Below are 22045 nucleotides of genomic sequence, written 5' to 3'. Positions count from 1 at the left end.
GTATGTGTACAAATGTGGACAGGGTGTGTGGCAGATGGCTTATTGGACTGTCCTGAGGGTATGCTGTGTTAATTGTGGTCAACTACTAGAGTCTTCGGCACCCAAGAGTCTGTCCACTGGCTGCAAGTAGTGTAATAGTATGTGTCGAGAAGTGGATAGGGTGTGTGCAGGTGGCCCATTGGAGTGCCCTGAGATTCTTGGGTGTATAAGAGTCTGTGCAGTGGGTGCAAGTGCTGTAATAGTATGCAAACTGAAGTGGATAGGGCCTCAGGCATCTGCCTTATATATGTGAGTTGTGGTCAGTAGGGAGATTTTTGGGTGCATGGCTGTATTATGCTGTGGTGGTTGTGGCCAGGCCCTAGATTCTTGGGTGAATGGCCGGTGGCCATAGGCTGTATAAGAGTCTAGGGCCAGGCCACAACCACCGCAGCATAATATGGCCATGCACTCAAGAATGTGACACTGGCATATGTATTGCACAAATATGTGTATAGAAATGCAATTTGCTGATTACAAAGAAGCATGACACCAATAATCGTATACTCACTGTATATATTGTTGAGGCACTGAACACTTTTTTTGAACTCAATGTAGAATACTTTTGAAGGGGCAATTGCAGATTTGCATATTGTGGTATGTGGAAATGCAGGAGAAATCTTTGTTTAATTTTCTGTGATAAACGAAAACATAACTTGTTAGGGTAGGTACTTCATAATGTCATATTGCATTCCATTTCAGACATTTATGTACGTTGTGGACCCTCATAATTAGTACTTTACAAGTACTATGCTTTAAACAAATGTACTGTACAATGTGCACAGTTCCTGTGTTTGTTTGCATAATCATTGGGTCTGTGGGAAAATAAATCCATGCAGGATTAAAATAATAACTCCTACATTCATGTGTTGTTATGTGGCAGACTCTGTTTCATTGATGTGTGCAATACTTCCAGGAATGTGTAAGGTGCATATGTATAGGGTCTTGTTGTTATAAGTACTGTTGCAGTAGGAGGAATTGAAATGGTGTATGATTTTCCTTTTGGAAGTGGTGGTACTATGGCTGCAGTTAGATACTAGTTGGTGTATTTTAACTGTTTATCTGTTTATTCTTTTTAGCAGTATCTGTTTATGCGTTTGATTGCTGTTGGTGTTTTATAAGTACTGTAGTATTGCAAACTAATATTGCAGGATTGTGGGGCCAGTTAGATACCTGTTGGCATATTCTAACTATTGGTAGTTTGACAGTTGTTGTGGGTATGTTTGTAGCACTGTGTTTGCTGAAGGTTGATTTTGGCAGTTTGTCCGCTGGAAGTAATATTGTAGTACTGAGGCTGCAGTAAGATGCCAGTTGGTGTATTCCGGTTGTCTATACTTAATAAGTGTTTCCTCAGAAGAACTTTCATTTTTGCTGGTGGATTTTAAATTGCGTAGTAATGATAGATACCAGTTGACATATTCTAACTGTTAACAGTTTCTCAGTTTTGCAGGGTATGTGTTCAAGCACTTTCATTCTTGTTGGCGGATTTCCATGTTTCACTATTGTGAAGTGCCTTTGCAGTATTATGGGTGTAGTTACATGCAGTGGCATATTTATTGCAGTGGTGTGGGCATTGTTAATCAGCTGTTGCCTTATTCTAACAGTTGGTCGTTTCACAGGTCATTGAGGACATTTTGTAGACCCTCATACTCAGTTCTTTTCTTTTTAAGTACTATGTGGGAAACAATATTAGTGTGTCCTTTCCACAGTTGTTGTTTCTTTGACAATAATCATTAGGTTATTGGGGAAAAAACTGTATAGCAGCGCAACTGATGTCCTCATGGGCCAGTTGGACTATGCTAAATTGTTCCAGTTTCACAGGGCAGAAGGTTATTTTTTGTTTGTAATTATATATCTATTGGTGGGTTTTGGGAAGGAGGCTATGCTGCTTTGTAGATCAGTGAGTACATTTTGGTTTCAAGATTATTAAGTCTTATTAAATATTAAAAGGCTTTTACAAGATTTGCTGGTAATCTCTGCTTTCGAAGTATCACTGCATTCAAACCACCCACATTTCTTTTTGATGTATGCAGTATAGTGACTTGCAGTGGTTGTGGTGCTCGTGTGTTAGAATATGCCTACTGTTGTGAAGGTTTTCTTGCCTGTGTGTGAAGCTAGTAAGCTTGCCGTTGTTTTTGGTACCATCTGCATTGTATTGTAAAAGCATTATTATTACGTATTGGCTATGTGATTGTATCTGTAAGGTGGAACGATTGTCTGAATTGCAAGTTGTACATAATTTGCATTTTGTACCAGCTTTGAAATGGAATGGATTCACAGTTAGGTATAGATACATACACAACGCGCTCGTTAGAGACTTGTTCCTGCCCCACATGGCTGTGGAGAGTGCATGTATGTTTCGACATGTATGAAATCTGGAAGATTTCATTTATAGGTATGTTTTTGCTCTCCAGTACTTGCAGGAAGTACATTAGAAATGATTGTGGTTCGTCTTGTGTGTTTATAGTGAATCTCACCATTCCTGCACAGTAGTCCAATTCCTGCCTTATTCCTGAGACACTGTAAGTGTTGTCAGGATTGTTTGTTGCATTCCGACGAAGTAGTAGCATTTGCAAACACAACTGGTCTGTGCCGTTTAAGTACGTTTTGAACAATTGGTGACAATTGGAATAGAACATTGATTGCTACATTTGCATAGCAATTTACACCAGTTGTGTTGGAAAATTTGAATGGACCAGACAGTTATGTGTCTAAGTCATTTGATGGAAGTCCATGTGCTTTTTTTGAAGAGGTACTTCTCTTTGTGCTGTTGGGTGCGCATTTAAAGGAACAAAGTGGTGGTCACACTGTAAATACAAATTATTTAAATCTCGATTGATTCAAAGTGTAGAGAAGGAGAAAGCTCAGTCAGATAAACAATTTATAAACCTCATATTTTAATATTTATCCAAATCAACATAATAGCATAAAACACGTTTAATATCACACCATAACATCATAAAATACATCTGAATAATACCACTAGGGATAAAATATCCATATTTGTTTGCGCACAAATCCAAAAGTTGAAAAAAGGCCTAACATATATTGACAGATATGTTAAAAATCCATCCGTAAATCATAACCCCTATATGCTGGTCATTTTAGAAAGTGCTAACAAGAAAAAGTGCTAACAAGGTAAAGTGCTAAGTGCCAGGTGCCTACTACATGTCAAAATACCAAAGTATTTAGAAAAATGTAGTTTCAACGACACACTCTGTCTAGTTCCAACTGGAACTGATAGTCGTCTTCTTCAGGGCGCACCATTACATTGCATCTACCATAGAAAAAATAGAAATGTTTACAATTTCTGATAAAGTAATTGAGGCATATATTTGCCCCAATTTGATACTAATAGCTTGATTGTAGCTCACTGTATCTTTATTAGTCCATAGAGGGCGCATGGGACATTCATTTTCGTTGCGCAGCCCATAGGAAACACAGATGCCAATAATGTTATATCTGAATAACATGCTTAGCCAAAGCCTGTATGACAGTGGGACCCTGGATAAGATATAAATCTCTGCATTCAAAAAACATTGTACAAGGTAGACATCTCGTTGTAATAGCGGACTTCTCTATTGCTGTTCAAGTTCATAGTGACCCACTCAAGGGAGGCTGTATTCCATGAACAATCAAAGCAAGGCTGTCACACGGACATGCAGCTTCTCAACTATGCAAGCAACGTGACTGCTGACCGGGACTCATTTGTGTGACTCATTAGCCTCGGTGTGCATTTGCCTTTTCAGTACATCCCTCTGTGATTGTGGTAATTGATGGAGTACCAAATGCTTTCAATTTCTTTGGTGGTACTGTTGTGGTACTGTTGGGAGATCACGTATAAGTTGTGTTTGCACTAGTTTTCTTTTACAAAGTTTGCCTTTTTGAGGAACAAGGTACATTTTGATATGGGGCGTGTAGAGTGCATCTAGTCGTTTGTATTCTACGATGCAAGGAATGTCAGCCTTGACTTTGCTTCCATCAAAATTTACTAGAAATCGTACTTCAAGTGTACATAGGCGTGACATTGCTACATAACTCGTGCCTTCTTTAAAGACTGTGCTGCCAATGTCAATCAATGCTTGATCTAGGGTTAGACCTTGTGATTTATGAATAGTGATGGTGTATGCTAGAGACAGAGAAAACTGTTTTCTGCGTACATACATGCCTTTGAAAAGAAGGAATCGGGCTGTTGAGCGTCCTATCCTTTTAACTTCTGAAAGTTTGTCAAAGTGGATGTTGACAAACTGAATGCTGTTGTCAGGTGGGTATGTCTGGAAGCCAACAACTGTACCAAGTGCTCCATTAACTAAACCTTGCTCCACGTCAAGGTTACTCTTTAGCATTACTCTACAGTTTAAACACAATGTTAACATTTTCTCCAAACAAGCTGTGTTGGAGATAGAATTTTCTAAGCTATTTAGTTGTGCTGTGGCTTGTTTACACATAGGTACCATCATACTGTGCACGTCCCGTTTGTCTGTGGAGTAAATTTGCACTATTGGTTGCATTTTCTTTTTCAACATTGTTTCATTGAATTGTGCACAGCTTGCTAGGGTTGGCATTAAGGACATACATTTTACATTTCTGTGTGCTAATTATTCCATGACATCAGTAGCACAGATGTGTTATGCCCGTAGAGCTCATTGATGCATCTGCTATTTAAGATAGACTGTGTTTCCTTAGAAAGCACACCAATCGGAATGCTTTCAAAATGTTAGCATAGGTGAGGTCTGCAGACTGACGCATGTTTTCATTTAGTTCTCTGTATTGGCAATGTTGCCAGAGATTTACATTTCCTATGCTGCCAAGTGTGTTACGGCACAATTTGTGTCCTAGGTTTTTAAAAATAGGTTTACCTTCTGCTGGTGTTAATTGAAGAAGATCCGAAAACAATAACGTGTTTTCCTCCAAAGAGTTCTTCGCAGTCTGTTTTAAGGGCCTCTTGAAATCTGAGGTGAATCAAAGCCAACATTAGTTTGGAGACTATGCTCACCTCATCTATTAGGAATATTTTTATTTGTTTCAAAACTCTGCGTAGCTCCACAGCAGCTTCTGCTGAAAGTTTGTAGTAGTCTAATTTGTTTTGGTGTTCTACTGGAAGGAATAGCAATCGGTGTAAAGTAACACCACCTATGTTGTAGGCAGCTAAACCTGTGGGGCAGTTACAACAGCTGAAAGCTTGTTATTTGTCAATTGTTGGAGGAACTTGCTGACACATTTTATTAAGAATGTTTTACCTGAACCAGCTTTACCACTTACATAAAGGAGTACAGATTACTAGTTTTGACAGGTACAAGTTTTAGTTTTGTGTTGTACACCATGTTCAATCTCTTTAGTTACTTCTAGGAACATGTTATGCTGCTCCTTATTGAGTTGTGATTTCAGTAGAGCAAAGTTTTCTTCATATTGCTCATAATGACACATGGTGTTGTCTACTTCAGTCATGGCTAATTCTGCCTCATTTACTATGAGTGGCTCTCCAAATGGTTCTTGGCTTCCTATAAGAGAAGGTTGACTGCTCTCAGGAGTGTCAACATTTAGTTGTGGTTGAAGTTCTTCTTCTTGTTGGCGTTCATTGTCCAACATGTTTTTGTACTGTTTAAATGTATATCTGTTATAGTGCTTTCACTTGCATTGAAAACATCTCCATAGGATGCATGGATGTCTAATAAATCTTCTTTTCTCCATGGTTTAAAAAGTTGCAGTAGGGACATGTAATAAAGTTCTCTATGTTGAGGAGTTGTTAATGATAGCTTCATATGATAAATCAGGCTGCATTTGGTAAGTTTAACCAGGTTGCCCTCACAATTTATGACTATGTATTTACTTTTTTCTTATCTTGGTTTGATATTATCTTTGTAAGAGGAGTTTTGGGCTATGTGGTATAGACACATGTTTTCCAAAGTGGTATAGACACATGTTTTCCAAAGCAGTACTTCTGGTTGGGTAGTATGTGTCCAATAAATTGTTTTTCAAAATGTCCTGGCTGTTGGGATCGTTATTTGCTATTCTTTCTATGTCTTGGTATGATTTGAGAACTCTTTTTCTGGATGCAGCAGGACCAAGGCTTAGCCAGACTATGTTTTCAGATTTCCCATACAAGGCTGTGCCGATTAAACGGTCTGCGGCTTCGTAGCAGCCACATTCTCTATGGGAGGGCATTTTAATGCCAAAGCTGTATAATTTTTGTGACCGTGTTTTTTTGGATGATATGTCATTCCATAGGTCTTTTAGCTCTGTTTCCTCAGCTTTGGTTAAGTAGACTGTTACATATTGTGTAACTGCAGTGGAAATGTCTGCAATGTACTGCACATCTATGTTTGCATTCCACAAGAGGGCAATTATTGCATTGTAATCATTGATGTAATTTGATGCTACGGTTCTTTTTATGCAGTATGTGTTATTAGGCATTTTGCCTTTCACACTGTGTCTAACAGAAGACATGAAGCTGTTTACTTGTCCTTTTGCTGAAACTGGTCTAGGGAAACCAAAGCGGCATTTGGTGTACTATTTGCCTTTGTTTTTATATTTGTGCCGGCAATACTTGCCACACTTGTGTCTGTGAAACTGCAAAACTTGTGTATGTAGGTCACTATGTGCGCTTTCTGACGGGATTTTGCAAGTGACATATTTGTGAATGAAGTTTAAAACAGTGGCATCACTGTCCTGACCAAATTTAGGAGCATCTTTAATCCACAAAAGCATGTGGAGGCGTGGTGCTCCTCTGGACTGATATTCTTTTTTATCCAAAATAAGTGTTGCACTTCTCCAAGGGGAGGAATTGTTTTATTACAGATGAAGTACAGCATGGCAATAAAGCGGTGATGGAAGTACGTTGACACATGTACAGGGTCAAGATAGCAGAGTTCTGCTGGTGTTTTCATGTCTAACCCTGCTTTGTTTTCATTTGCTAGGCATAGGAAAGCATGCAAGTCTTCCCATGCATACTCTGTACAACTTAAAGTGACAAACCATGTGGGTGGGCCAAGGTTGCATAGCATACACTGAACATCTGCGTGACATCTGGACCAGTATTCTTTCATACCACGCATGTTTGGTAAAAGATTTGTAATACTTGACTGTAAAACTTAATCTTTCTCTTGCACCTTTTGAAGTAGCTGTAGTTAAAAAACTGGAACCTGATTTCAATGGGCCTCATTACGAGGTGGGCGGTAAGGGATTACCAGCACCGGTAAGGGCACTGGTGCCGGTAATCCCTTACTGCCCTACTATGAGTTCCCTTTGCGGGTCCTTCCTGAAAGCCTGGTTTTAGCAGGCGTTAAGGACGGGACCCGCAAAGGGATACCGGAATCAATAACGGTACCGCAATTTGCGGTACCATTATTGCCGCCTTCCCACTTCCCATTGAGCCCTATGGGGGCTCAAATGAGAATGGGGAATGGCCCTGTTGATTGGGAAATTACCGGTCCAGCCGACCTCGGAATGGACCGGTAATTGCTCCATTCACCAGGCCGGAGTCGGAAGGGTTTTGGAGGCAGCCATGGTGCTAATAGCGCCATGGCTACCTCCAACCTCATACTGAGGCCCAATGTGTGTGCAACTCCGTAACATAGAGTTGCTAGTTCACTTTCAAAAAGGAGGTGGAATATGTATTCAACGTTTTGTCTGAATCTGGGTCTTCAGAATACATTTGTAAATAGCAGTATTCTGATGCTGTTATTTGTGTGCATCTTTCATCATACCTTTCACCTTTTCCAGTAGGAAAGAGTAGAGGAAAGGCTTGTGCTTCTGCACTTTTCCCCCATATGCAGATTGGAAATCCTTTGCCCTGTCGCATTTGATATGTTTCTAGTGCATTGTCTATGGTGTCTTTGGAGAGCAGTGGGTGAATTGTATACTGGTCTAAAATATTGGTGGCTGTAGTAGGATCTAGAAGTTCAAAATGGTCAGTAGATGAGGAATCCTGAATTATTTTGGTGGTTTCTCTCAGGTTTTCTTCAATGTTTATTTCTTTGTTGTATTCATTGTTGCAGGGCTTCTCTAACTTTGTTTAAGTTTACTAGTTGCTGCCACATTTTTTTGTCTTTTGTAGGTACACCGCTCACTAGAATAATCAATGATTGATCTATTGGCCGTTGCACTACCAGAGTGTCTACATTTTCGTCACGATTTAATGGCAAATAAACTACTTTGCCACAAATGCCTTTCAATAATTCCGAAGGAGGCAACTAGGCTGTTTTCGGTTGAAGGCGCATTATCGCTTGAAATGGGTGCACTGTAAATTACAATGCTCTCATACAAATTAAGCTGTTGGAGTGGTTTTGGCAGTGGGAATATTTGCAAGTTATTACTGATAGCCCGCGAAGGCATTTGGTTATTATCAAGTTTTCCAGTGCAGTATGTGCAAGGTATTGAGGGCTTAGTAATTTCGTATATGTTTTCTGCTATAAGATAGAGAGGTGATTAGAACCATTAAGATTCCTCATTGTCTTCTATTTTGTACGTTATATCTACAGTTTTGGTGTTCTTTGTATAAGAAATTCTGCAACAACACACACATACTTGGTTTGGTGCTTCAGCAGATGTGCTTTTAAATGTTTCTATTTCTTTTTTGTAAGTGTCTAATGTAGTAGAATGGTGTGTTGCTAACATTTTAATGTGGTGGAAGGTGCTTTTGCAAGCAGGCCTGGAAATGCAGGCTAATGAATATCCTTGTAGTCCTGTGCATTTGCGCACTGGACAGGTGTCCATGGTTTGTAATACTTTAATTTTTAATTTGTCTTTGGCTTTCACATACTGATTGAGGAACTGCCGCAAAGATTTGAAGGATTGTTTTTGTACGTTACACATTGAGGTACAGGGCCATTTGTAGAAGGGACGGATTGGTTCAGTGGAATGGAGAGTTGATTGTAAGTTTGTTCGGTACATTCTTGCAATGAGCGTTTCTTCTGGCATAAGGGTACTGTCTACCTTTTCATACCCTCGGCCACTGCTATGCATGGCAGTTGGGTTTGTTTGCTCTTGTTTGTATGCCTCTTCATTGAAATATGGCTCTGTGCTGGTTGTGTGAATCCACTCGCCTACACAGACATTTGCAAAGTTATCTATGTTGATATTGTGCATGTTGCAAAGTACTCTTTGTAGTTTACTAATTAATTTTGCTAGTGGTTTCATTCTCTTTAAAATTAATATAAACAATTTCCTTTTGAGGAGCACTGCACTGTCTACAAGAGCATGCAGGATCAGTTTTCTACGGTAACTTTGAAGGGGTGAGTGTTATTTTTCCCCTGTTTTTATAAGGTTCTGAAGGACTCCAGGGTGGAACATTTCTTGTAAAATTAATTTTTTGGAAGGCTTACTTGTGGCTATGTTAACGTTGGCAAATGTAGTGTTAAAACTTCTGGTAGTTGCATTTTTCTTGATACATTTAGTTTTAGTTTTACATTTTGGAAGAGAAGTCACACTTTTTTTCCTGCTACCTGGTTCCATTGTGCTCAGTGACTGTGGGCCTCATCACGAGTTGGGCGGTAACCATTAAATGCGGCGGTAGCGCTATTACCGCCCCATTTAAGGGTCCGCCAAATCACGGGTTTGGCAGATTTCCCCCCAGCTCTGAGCTGGAGGGAAATCCGCCAAAATTTCACGCTCTTACCTTCGGCGGAAAATCCGCCGGTGGTAAGAGCGTGAAAATTCCCCATTGAGCCCAATGGGGAATTCCCGAATGGGCTCAGTGGGGAATGGGCAATACCCGTTCCGCCAAACCCGTGATTCGGCGCTATTGGCGCCAGCAGGTTTGGCGGTAGGGCTATTAACACCAGCGCTATTAGCGCCAGCGTTACCACCCAACTCGTGATGAGGCCCACTGTTTTGTTTGAAAAGTCTGCTAGAGGTGGATGGCCATTTTGCATGGTTTGAGTTTTATCTGCTCTATTTCTGTGTTGTTTTCTATGGAGTTGCTTTTTGGTAGGCATTCTCTAGTGTCTGTTGGAGAAAAAAGGAAAGTGTGGGTTTGGAAGTTGTGCAATGTATTTGTGTGTAATGTGCATGAGTCTGAATATGAGGGTAGGTATACAAAGAGGAGTGTGATTGTGCAAAGGGCTGTTACTTTTGGTTGGGAAGGCTGTACTGGTATGCGTGTGTGTTCCTGTGGGAAAGATGCTTCAGTGTGCATGACATTGTAATGTGCTTGAAGAACTAAGGAAATTACAATGTTTTCATAAAACTAGTGTGTATGAACATACTGGTGTTCTGATGACAATAGAAACAGTGGACCTGGCAAGGTGCAATGAGTAAGGGTGAAGTAAGTGCTCTGGGTTTGGATATAATTGTCTAGGCTACAATACAACAACACGGCACTGTCTGAGTAACAGGCAGAACACTGCAAAAGTACTGCACTTTGTTGGATGTGAAGAGTCGGTTTCTTCTGGGTTTTACCTTCCAGCAGAGACATTACTGGGGCTTTTAGGAGGCAGTCCTTCACTGCAATTACAAAAGAAGGAAGTTGGTGGGTATGTTTGTTAATGGTACAGTAATACAGTAGGAGAACACATTGTTTTAGATTGTAGGGTGATTTGTTGGCAGGAAGAGTTAGTGTGTGTGTGCAATTGTACAGCACTGCATACGAGTGGGGACTTGGGAGTATTAGCATTGTTGGTATGGGGGCCAGTGCTGCAGTGATAAGTGTGCCTGATGTTTTTGGAAATGGATTAGTGGAAGTCATAGTATAGTGAGATAAATGGCAGAAAGATGAAGAGATTGGAAATGAGAATATTATTGTGTGTCGAATTTTGTTAATTACATTCTGGCATTTCACATAGGATCTGGCATTTGAATGTGCTGTGCAAATGTTCCCAATGTGTTTTCTATTTAAATAAATCACAGGCAGTGGTGCTGAAATTGAATTATGTGGTTTGTAGCTGTTATGCTAGTGAGCAGTACAAGAAAATTGTGAAAGGAAATGGCATTGTAAGTAACTGTCAGTTGATGTGAGGAGATGGTACACATGACATTATGATTATTGAGTAGGTTATGCAGGGCAAGTGGCAGGCACCCTGTCCATATGCATGCAATCTATGTACTTGCAATGCTTTGGTAACATACATGCAGTTATTATTTTCTGTGTGCATTACAAAGCATATGCATACCTGTAGTGTGTGTTGATGGATGTAGATGTGGATGAAGCTGGAAGTAGAAATCTTGGAGAGTTTTACAGCACTTTTGGGTGCAGGTGCTTGGAAATCATAGGAGACCTGTGCTCTGATTGTTGAACATCTGCAGTGTTGTACTTAGTTGATAGAGTTAGATGTAGAGATCTTGGATGTGATTGGTGAATGGTTGTGGGACTGCTTATCAGTAGCCAATACGAGAGTGTTGCAAAGTGTGAAGTGGAAAGGGAACAAGGGCCATCCCTGTGTTACGAGATCCGTGGACACCGCAGTAGTTTGTGGATCACATGAGCCACATCCGGGGCTTCTCAGCATGCCTGGCATGGAAATGGGACTGTGGGGATTAGCCAATCAGGCGTTAATGGTGTGCTTTACAGGAAGGGAGGGTAATACTTATGTTCATTGCTCTATTGGTTGTGTAGTGAATATGGCTGAGTTATTGTATGGATAGCGGGAGATTCCTTTGTATCTGATCTGGAGAGGTATGCAAAGGCAAGAGGGGTTTCTGCAGATCTTGGTTTTCCAGGCCTGGAAGCTTTATGGTGCAGTGTGTCTGGCCACAATTTGCAGGCACTGCTTGCTCTTTGCAGAAACGTAGCTACTTTTGGTAGTCCTGATGTTTTGGTGGTGCACTGTGGAGAGCATGTGGGCTACATCAGTGCCCCAAGTTTGGTTCCTGTATTGAAGTTGTTGGTGGAAGAACTAATGCTGCTTTTTCCTAATGTAAAGGTGTTTTTTTTCTGAAATACTACCAAGAGCACAATGGAACAACCCCAATGTCTTAAATCCCCAGCAAAATGTTAGGAGGTGCCTTGTTAAAAGAGGCATGGGTATAATTTTGCAACTTGCTGAGATGTCTGTTTCTCCAATGACATTGACTCCCACTATTTTTACGCCATTTGTTGTTCATGCTTGGAAATGCTCGTTTTTGTCAGAGTCTAAGGGATGCTTTGAAGAGGTTGATGTAAGGCAGTAAGGAGGAAAAGAAGAGAGAAAAAAAACTAAAAAATACAAAACAAAAGATGTTTGTTTACAAGCACCTCTAAAATAAAAATAAAAAGTCTCTTTTCAGAGTCACCACTAAAGACGAAATCTTCTACCCTGGTTAAAATGTCTTTGCCCACCCCTGTGAAGTGCACGATATGCCTGCGGACACCACGGTAGTACTAGGATCTTCAGTGCCACATCCAGGGCTTTTGAGGATGGCAGGCCTGGAAATGGTACTGTGGAGGCCAGGGAATTGGTCAATAATGTTTACTGGGTGTGTGTGCAAGGAGATACTGTGGCAGAAGGTCTGTTTGCTGAAAAGAGTGCACATTGCTATGGCTATGGCTGTGTCTGTCAGGAGGCAGAGTGTGTGGATTTTGGGGGATTTGTGGATACATTGGTTGCAGGTGTATGCAGAGCACTGTGGAGTGGCTACACATCTTGGATTCCCTCATGTGGATGTTCACTGGTATGGAGTGTGTGGCATGAAGTGGCTGGATGTGCTTCCCCTTTGTGCCACTTTGGTGACGCAGCAACATCCAGCCATTATTATTGTTCATTGTGGTGGGAACAGTTTAGGCCATTTTACTGGAATCTCTCTGAAGGAGGCACTTGGGAAAGTCATGGACATGTTTCCAAACTCTCAAATCATTTTTTTGCGCATTGCCCAGAGACAGATGTGGCTGCGCTCTTCATCATCTGGTACGCAAATGGAGAAAGCCAGGTGCAAAGTCAACAAGCCTTTTTGCGAGATGTTGGTATGTCTTCCTTCCACAATGAAAACATTACATTTCGTAGCACCAACATTTTCCGCAGAGATGGTGTCCATCTTACTGATGCTGGCAATCACCTTTTTTTGCGCAATATCCCAAATACATTGAAGCCGTTCTTGCAAGCATAACAAGCATGTGTGCAGTAGGTGTAGGCCACTTCAAAAGTTCCAAGAATATAAAAATAAAACAAAAGGCTCTTTTCAGAGCCACCACTTTCTCCTGGAAAATAATGCAATGGTTTACATGCTGCCACGCTGTGCATGCTTTTGAAGTCCGCGGACTACAGCGCTGTCCGCAGACTTTGCGGACTCCGCAGGGGCCTGCATCATTTCATTGGCACTTCTATATTTAAACTGTGAAAGATGGCTCTGAAAAGAGCCTTTTTTGGGATTTTGTTGTTTTGTGAATTTTTGGGGATTTATTAAACACAACACACAAGGGAGGGTAGGGAAAGGGCACCAACCACAGGGATAAGAAAGGACAGATGGAGAGAGGAAGATGTTGGGTGCGCCTCATTGAGGTAGGGGGCACTTTCCTTCGTGGTCCCGGCCCGCAGCCTCAAAACTACTCCGGAACTGCACAACCCTGCAGAGTACTGTATCGAGGTACACACACAAAGCAGTGACCTTTGAAAGGTAAGGATCTACTGCTGTGCGTATGGCCTGCAAGGCTGTTGGAGGAATCCTTTGCTGCACAGGAGTGTCACTTGTGGTGACAGGAGCAGATGTCAAGGATGCTTCAGTGGAACTCAACCTACTACCCTGTTCGAAGGGGACGACCCTTGGAACTGCTGCTTTGTGGCTGGATCTCAGGTGTGGCAGCATGGAGGTAGTCCCATAACTGTATACCCCAGGTTTACCGCGACTGTGTGGCATGTATTGCAGCGAATTGTGGCGCACAAAGCCTTGGTTTTACCACCAACGGTGGTAAAAAGCCTCCACACCCAAGAATCAAGTTGGCAGCTGGTAGTAGGGACTTCCACTACCTCATTCTCATCTTCCTATTCATCCTCCTCTGCATCATCACGCCTGTTCCCCTCTTCAGGCTCTTGGGAAGGTGGTGGTGGTGTTGGTGGGGGCAGGGGTGGTGCTGAGGCAGAGGCAGCAGCAGAGGTAGACATGGATGCCATTATCCAAGTAAAAGTAGCCTGGAACCAGGAACAGAACGATCTGCAAAACAGCAGGAATACAGCAATATGCTAAACAGCAACCTGCAGTAGTAGTCCTTGAAATTTAACAACAGCCAAGTGCTCTGAGAAGCAATCCAGCAGTAGCAATGCCAATGACACCAACTGTTTTGTTCTGGAAATACAAAAAAACAGAATGAGGGGCAGCACTGAGGTGTGGCCTTATATAGGGGTGCTGGGGAGCGCTTTGTGGACAGTTGTGCACTTCGCGGTCACTTTGAACCCGTAAGCTGGGCTCAGAAAGTTCCAAAAAGTAGAGTGAAGTTTCATAGTAAAACAACTTGGATTGGTCCAAAAAGCACTTTTTTGGTGTTCGGGGGCCCAGACCCTGTTTGCGAGTAAGGGCTAACGCTCCGCATGTGTGTGGTCACATGGTGACATCGCAAACTTTTGCGAATGGGACGGCTGCCCGTAGGACACCTATTGCGTGGGATCTGTTGTGCGCATGTGCCAGGTATCCTACGGACAGGGTTGGAGTCCCCGAACTAATTAATAGTGTGACACACATGCGGCGGACAGTTCCAAACAGGTGTGGTCTTCGTAGGACCCATGGGATGAGATACACATGCGCCCAGGTGTCTGCCGGACATGGGTGGGGTCCCCAAACTAATTAAAGTACGTCACTGTATTGCAGACATGCCAGATAGACCTGTTGTTCATAGGACCCGGGGGAAGAGATGCGCAGGCCCCCAGTGTCCACCAGACAGGGCTGGGGTCCCCAAACTAATTAAAAGTATGCCACAACTTTGCGGACATGCCGAATAGGTGCGTTGTCCCTAAGACACAGGGAATGTGATGCGCATGTGCCCATGTGTCCGCAGGACAGCGGTGGGGTCCCCAAACTAATTAGAGGTACGTCATAGCTTTGCAGACATGCAAACAGGCACAGGGTCCTATTGACACCTCCATTTTGAATGCAGACTTTCCGGACAGGCGCGTTGTCCGTAGGACACCTCCATTTTCATTAACTGCGGACAGGCCGGACTCCTACCGTGGCTTTTAAAAAAGAAAACACACAAACACAGCAACATTATACACATAGAATTTTATTTACACGCCTAAATACACACAATTAGGAAAGGGAAGGGGTAGCAGAAATGGAAACGTATACAGGGGAATTGGGGGTTTTCCAGAGGTTGGGCACCAGTGGAGGAAGAGATTGAGGTCTCATTATAACGTCTTTCCTTACAGGGAATTTGTTGGGATTGTTGGCTGGGACAAGTGGAAGGGGTACAGGTGCAGGTGGAGCAGTGGTATTTAATATTGTCCATTATATGTCTCTGTAGAAATTATTGTAAGTCCCCAAAACTGTTCATTAATTGGTCCATTTTTGGCTCCAGGCTCACTAGTTTATTTTGCACACTGTTAGTTTGGTTTTCTGTGTGCCCATGCACTTGTGGAGGAGCTGCTGCTTCTGGGCCATTCCCTTAATTTCCTGTATGTACTGTTCTCTTACTTTTCAAACTGCACCGTGTACCATTGGAGTTACTGTCTTCACTCATTTCATCATGAGGGAAAAATTCTCCTCAAGCAGCTCCATGGTGCTTGCATTTCTGTGTAAAAAAAGAGAAACCATTATTACTAGTATTGTACACAGAACAAACTGCACAGCTATAGGAAAAAATACAGTGAATGTACCACTTTGTAGTACAGTTCTAGTGTCAGTACTTTGCACTTGTCCTGCTGACAGTTGCTTCTCAGTTTGTATGTAATGCAGCAATGAGGTAATACTGTTGGCAGCACAGGTTATTTTCCTGCTTGGTGCATTCCATTATGTTGCACACTCTATGCAATTGCATTGCTGCTTTTATAAGTACAGAGTTTGCAGACCTATTTCATTTTACTTACAATTCACTTATGTGTTGGTCTTTAAAGATGTTCATTTTCTTTGTTGTATGCGCTATTGGCCAGTATGGATGCCACCCCAGGTCCGCGCACTGTCGCACAATCCGCGGACCCTGAGGTTATCGGCATAGAGACAGGGGGTTCAGTATGTTGTATGGTACATCTATGCAAATTAAGGGTATCCTGGTAAAAACCTATGAAATTCAGTGAAACACATTGTTAAAAGGACGTTATGGTTAAGTTGCGCTAATAAAAACCTGTCAAATTCTGTGAAAACACTTTATTAAAGGGAGGTTATGGTTCAGTTGCCCTAATAAAAACCTTTCAAATTTAATGCAAAAACTTTGTTAAAGGGACATTATATTTATTTTGCACTAATAACAACCTATCCGTATTATGGTTACAAGTAAAACCGAAAAAAACCCAAAATTTGCCAGTTATGGTAAGCTAAGCAACCATAGTTTGCGACACCACCGTGCACTGTTAAGACTAACACCCATGACATCAAAGATGACATCACAAATGTTATTGCAGAGATGCCCTATGGAGCTGATGCAGCTGCAGGAGCTGTTTTCGGCATTGTCTTGGAACAGTTTACGATAAGGTTCATGAAGTAACCTCTCATTGCCTGCAAAGTTATAAGCGTCTGAGAATTTGGGAAAAATGTACCTTTTCCAAAAGGTTGCATTGAATAAATGCATAATGAGGTGCTAGTCTAGGGAAGCCAGTAATTACCCAAAGTAGCCGAAGATCAGGGCCCTTAGTATTGAAAATAAGGGGAAGTTGGGATCTGTGATGACATCATAATTGATGTGGCTGGAATTCAATTGGCTTCTAGTGGAGAAGGTGCCAGACACTCATATGCCCCTTCATGCGTGGTTGGCAAAACTCTGACTTGCCTTAGGAGCTCAAAGACGTTCCTGATGTTTTTGGGGGTGAATCAATCCAACCCATCCTCCAATTCATGAGGTGTTCCGAGAGCAGTACCAGAGAACACAGAAGAGGGATCAGAACTGGCTTCCATTCCATCCTAAATCAGCCACACAAGATGCACAGATTGTAGACAACATTGTGCTTCACATTCTAAGCATACAACATAACAAGTATTGCACTTGCTGAATTGGTATGGATACGCAGTAGAAAAAGTTGGAAACCATTTAAATGACATAAGATCAACTTGTAGTTGATTTGAATGTACACCTAGACTCCTATGAGTCTGATTTATTTAATGTTATTACAATGTTTTGTTGTGTGCTGGCTTAAATCCCCATAGTAACAGCCTTGGTTTCCCAATTAGTCTCTGTTTGAACAGTTCTGTGGAGGCACTCAATTATCACATCACTGCTCAAATTATACCTGCGGTCAGCTGGGATACCCGCAGGGAATGCTCCACAACCTGCTATTGTTTCCACACAGGTTTTGCGCCAAATACCATTCTTGAGTAAAGTTGGAAAATAAGGTTTCTGCACTTACGATGGAAGAAATGCACTTGCTTTAAACCGTGTATAATATATATAGTTGACAAACTGGAATAAAGGCAGGTTTTTGAGGCCAGTAGGAAACACACCATTGAGTTGGGTAACTAGCAACGTTTATGCAGGCATCAAGGACATTTGTAATATGTAACAAAACAACTAAACCACATCCATTATCAAAAGGAAAAAATATATTCACCTCGTTCTTTCAAAGCTCCCCAACCACTTATAAAGCAAGGTAGCTTGTTTCCAGGATCTGCGAAATTTGGTAGGCAGATTGGTTGAATAAAGTCATTGTATTTTATTGGAGCTTGCAGTCGTAATAATGCAATGTCATGCCTGTATGTTGGAATGTTGAAGTTAGATTTAATTATGATCCTAGAAATGGCGTAGCTATCAACCCCAACAGAGCGCACGTATAAAGTGTGAAGACCGGCCACTGCTCTCCATGACGATTCAGATCTAGAATAAATTGAACTACAGTTAAATCACAATGCATTGAAAAATCAAGCTGCAGTTTTTAGGTAGTCTCTGAAACATCCACTCATTCATTATACTAAATTGATGCAGTTCATTGAACGGGTATCCATTGAAAATGTAGCCAACACAAATGTAGTCAGTGAAAAAGTCGTGGTGAAACTACCTCTGCAGTAAAAATGTTGTATAGCAAAAAGTAGTCAATAAATGCAGCTGATAAAGTAGCCACAAATGTAATGCTGCTAGGGTAATGTTTCGTTTTAAGGACTGTTTAGTGGGCTTGTAGTTGCGTAGTCTAGGGTTAGGATAGGGCATAGGGTAAAATAGGGGTGCGGGTAAGGATAAGGGTTAAGGTAAAGATGTTGGAGTTTGGTTAGTCCTTCGGCTTGATTAAATGTCAGGGTAAGTGTTAGGATAATTCTAAGGCTAATAGAGTAATGGTTTGGGTAAGAGTTAAAGAAAGGGATACAAGGGTTGGAGAGGGCTGGTGATGTTGGCATAGGATAGCGGTTTGGATATGCTTAGTGGTCAGAGTAAGAAAGCATTAGGGTAAGTGATAAAGCTGCAGTTAGGGTAAGTCTAATGTTTTTTAAAAGTGTACAATGAATAGCCCCATAAAATCGCACACATCTTAAGAGTGTTACAAGTGCAAGAGTGGTCTATTCATTATGTAGATATAAAACAGTAATTCAAATGAAAAACAAGCGGACCAAAGTGCCAGTGCAAAAAGAGTACAACACCGGGTTCATGCCTTATTTTCCAGTTTTTCACTTCTTTTTAGCCATGATCGATAGATGTACTTCGAAACAAAGTAAACCACATTAAGATTCTTTGTCAGCTGGCAGAAATGTAGGGCTTCATTGATCGTACGTTTTGTAAGGAACTCATGGTGACAACAGTAAAGACAGACACAAGTGATCACAGTTCAAGGGTGTTTATTAAATAGTAAGTGCAGGGTGGAAAAAACGCCTAACCTAAATCTAAGTCTAAGATGGCAGCATGCATCGACCATCAAATGAAAAATAAGGCAATCCTTGTGGCGATTTGTCAAAATAAAAAGCCTATACTAAAAAAAACTATTGCCAATTCCTTACAACTAATTACAGAAAGAGTGTGGGATAGGTTATTCAAATAAAGGACAAGGTGTACAATTTATAAGTCAGGATGTGATTGCCTTGAGGTCTCCCTTCCCCAGATTTTTAGCACGGGACAAGGTTGGACTCGAGCACAACACATGCTTGAGCCTTCCCAGCACGAGCTAACAGTTCCGTATCAGCTATCAGGTTCTTCAATGGTTAATTCTCTTTTCAATAAAAGTCTCTCGCCTTCGAAACCTGATGCTCTGGACAAACAAACACAAAGGTTCAGTTCTACAAACACTTAGGGTGATGCCTTCAACTCTGGATCCCCCTCTTCTGGGCGCAGACCCCTCAGAAGTTGTGTTCAACACATTTTCAAGACAGTTGCTTTCTCAGTGAATTTTGGGTGATGATTTTCCACCCCTTGGTCTCCCTCGGCCAAGCTCGGACCACAGAAGACTGGGGGAAAGGGGCACTTCCCTTCCCCTTGTCTTGCAATACTTCTCGCTTTCACCAATCTCAATGTCTTTTTAACCAGTTCAGGTTTTTGGGCTTTGCGCCGGCTTCCCTCTTCCGTGTTCACTCTCGCCGACTGTTAAAGACAACTAATCACAGGACTTTGGACTTCGCCCCTTCTCATTAGCATCCCTCTGTCGGGTTCACTCTTGTCAACCAACTGTTCATAGAACTTTAGACTTTTACACTGGCAAGTCTTAATGTCTTTTCAAACAATGCACTGTGAACTTCCCTCCGCCGGGTTAACTCCTGTCAACACAATGTTCATGGGACTTCAGGTTACGTCCCCTCTTGTTAGCATCCCTCCGCCGGGTTCACTCTTGCCAACCTCTTCGATATACTGTTCATGTACTAATTTTAACCCTGTTGGATTCACTTCCCTTAGCTTTCACAATCATCTGCCGGTCAAAGACTTTCGATGCTACAGAGGATTTTACAAGACGCCTGTGTGACCACTTTGACCCTTCTTCGCATCTTCCCAAGGCCTTCTGGTTATGGTAGTCTATACCATTGGGTAATCGCCCAGAGTTTCCTACAGGCGCACCCACGCAGTGCCAGACTCCTCTGTTGCTGGTTTTCCCCCTCCTAGTTTCGCTTGATTTTCAAAGTTCAATTTAGCCTTTGGCCTCTTTTTTCGTTCAACACAGTTCAGTTTCTTATCAACAAGGGCTACCGCCCAACTCGTGATCAGGTCCCTAGCACATTCCTGTACATTTAGTTCCAGTACGTACATTGGTTATGCATGGTATTTGTCTAGTAGGAATTTCTAAGAGAAGAGTCTTTCTTGGTATAAATTACATTCATTACTGTTGCTTCACAGTAGAATTATACAGTAAAATCACACACAAATCTATTTATTCAAAATTCCTTTTTGTCAAGTCAGAGGTCCTTGTGGATTCTTTCAGGATGGCAGCCAAGCGGAAAATCATGACGCAAAATGGCAAGTTCAGCGGCAGCCATCTTTAAAAACTCTATTCTCTCAAATCACCATTTTGAAAGTGCCATCTTAGCCCTCGAAGTCTGCCAAAACATGTCAGGAGGCAAAGGGAAAGGCAAGGTGCCTGCAAGCCCAAATTCAGTGAGGCAGAGCTCACTGTGTTTGGTGAGCAGGTGGTTGCCCATTTGGAAGAGCTCTTTGGGGCACAAAAAGGGCACAAAAAGTAATCTGGAGTAAGATCAAGGACAAGGTGGTGGTTGTGGGGACTGTGCCATGGGAATGTGAGGGCTTCAGGAAGAGGTGGAATGATCTCAAAGCCAGGGTCTGCACCCCAATAGAGAAGCACCGTAGGGGGACAGCAGCCACTGGAGGAGGGACAGTAGAGGCGCTGCAACTCACACCCTCACAGGAGACAGTGTACAGCATACTGCACATGGCGGGCCTGGAGTGAGTAGGATCAGTAGAGGTCGGAGCCGGCAGCCAGGAAGACCAGGGGAACACATGATTGACCCATGGGCCCATTTCTCACCAACCCCAACAGAACTTCAACCTACACACTTGCATTCACCCTGCAGAGCATTGGGCAGCTAATGCACAAGGCAACACATACAACACCGTAGACTGTACATTACAAGGCATGATTTGTATTTGTATTTGTTTATTTATAAAGCACCTAACGCCAAAGCGCTGTACATGGAACAACAATACATAAAACATGAACGAAATAACAGTGAAGCAATTACAATATGAATCGATCAAGCAATAAAACAGTGAGAAGAGCAATTAACTGAGAGGGATAGGGAGGGAGGGGAGAGGGACAGGGAAGGGGGGAGTGGAAGAGGAGGGAAGGAGGAGGAAGGGTGAGCGTGGAGGAGGGAAGGCAGGAGAAGGGAGGGAAGAAAGTTGGGGAAAAGAGTGAGGAGTGGGGAGAAGTAGAAGGGGGAAGGGGTTTCAAGGCGGAGAATGGAGAAGGAGAGATTTAAGGGAAGTGCGGAATGAAGTGAAGGTGGGAGAAAACGGATATCAAGAGGAAGGGAGTTCCAGTGTAGAGGTGCTAAGAGTTGGAAGGAGCGAAAACAGGAGGAGGCACAGGGGGGTGGGGGCGAAGTGAGGAGGAAATGGTCAGCGGAACGAAGGGAACGGGAGGGGGAGTAGAAGGAGAGAAGGGAGGAGAGATAAGGGGGGGCAAGACCATGGAGAGATTTGAAGACAAGGCAGAGAAATTGGAATTTAAGTTGGGAGTGGAAGGGAAGCCAGCCAAGGTAGGAGAGAGAGGTAGAGATGGAGTCACGGGAGGTGAGGAGACAGAGGGTGCAAACAGCAGAGTGGTAGATGGATTTAAGAGGGGTGAGGGGAGAAGTAGGAAGTCTGAAGAGCAAGGAAGAGCAGTAGAAGAGGTGGGAGAAGATAAGGGAGGAGATTAAGAGTTTAGTGGCGTGGAAAGTGAGAGAGGGACGGATTTTGTGAATGTTGAAGAGGTGAAAACGACAGGTGCGGGAGGTGAGAGAGATATGCTGGGAAAAGAGAGAGAGGAGTCGAAGAGGACGCCTAAGTTACGAGCTTGAAGAGAGATAGGAAGGTTGGAGGGAGGGAAGTGAATGAAAG

At 42.4% G+C, this 22045-nt stretch overlaps 1 protein-coding gene across 1 annotated transcript in view; it reads right to left on the bottom strand.

Moving 5' to 3' along the window:
* Positions 1–22045, bottom strand: part of LOC138581824 (transmembrane protease serine 12-like) — a 1241011-nt gene that overhangs the window by 398980 nt on the left and 819986 nt on the right. The window contains exon 3 of the mRNA XM_069652823.1: positions 17631–17893. Coding sequence (XP_069508924.1) covers positions 17631–17893 — 263 coding nt within the window. The remainder of the gene's footprint in view (positions 1–17630; positions 17894–22045) is intronic.

This window comes from Ambystoma mexicanum, chromosome 3q (assembly GCF_040938575.1).
Source record: "Ambystoma mexicanum isolate Mex_15411 chromosome 3q, UKY_AmexF1_1, whole genome shotgun sequence".
Lineage (NCBI taxonomy): Eukaryota > Metazoa > Chordata > Amphibia > Caudata > Ambystomatidae > Ambystoma > Ambystoma mexicanum.
This window is presented reverse-complemented; position numbering and strand designations above follow the sequence as displayed.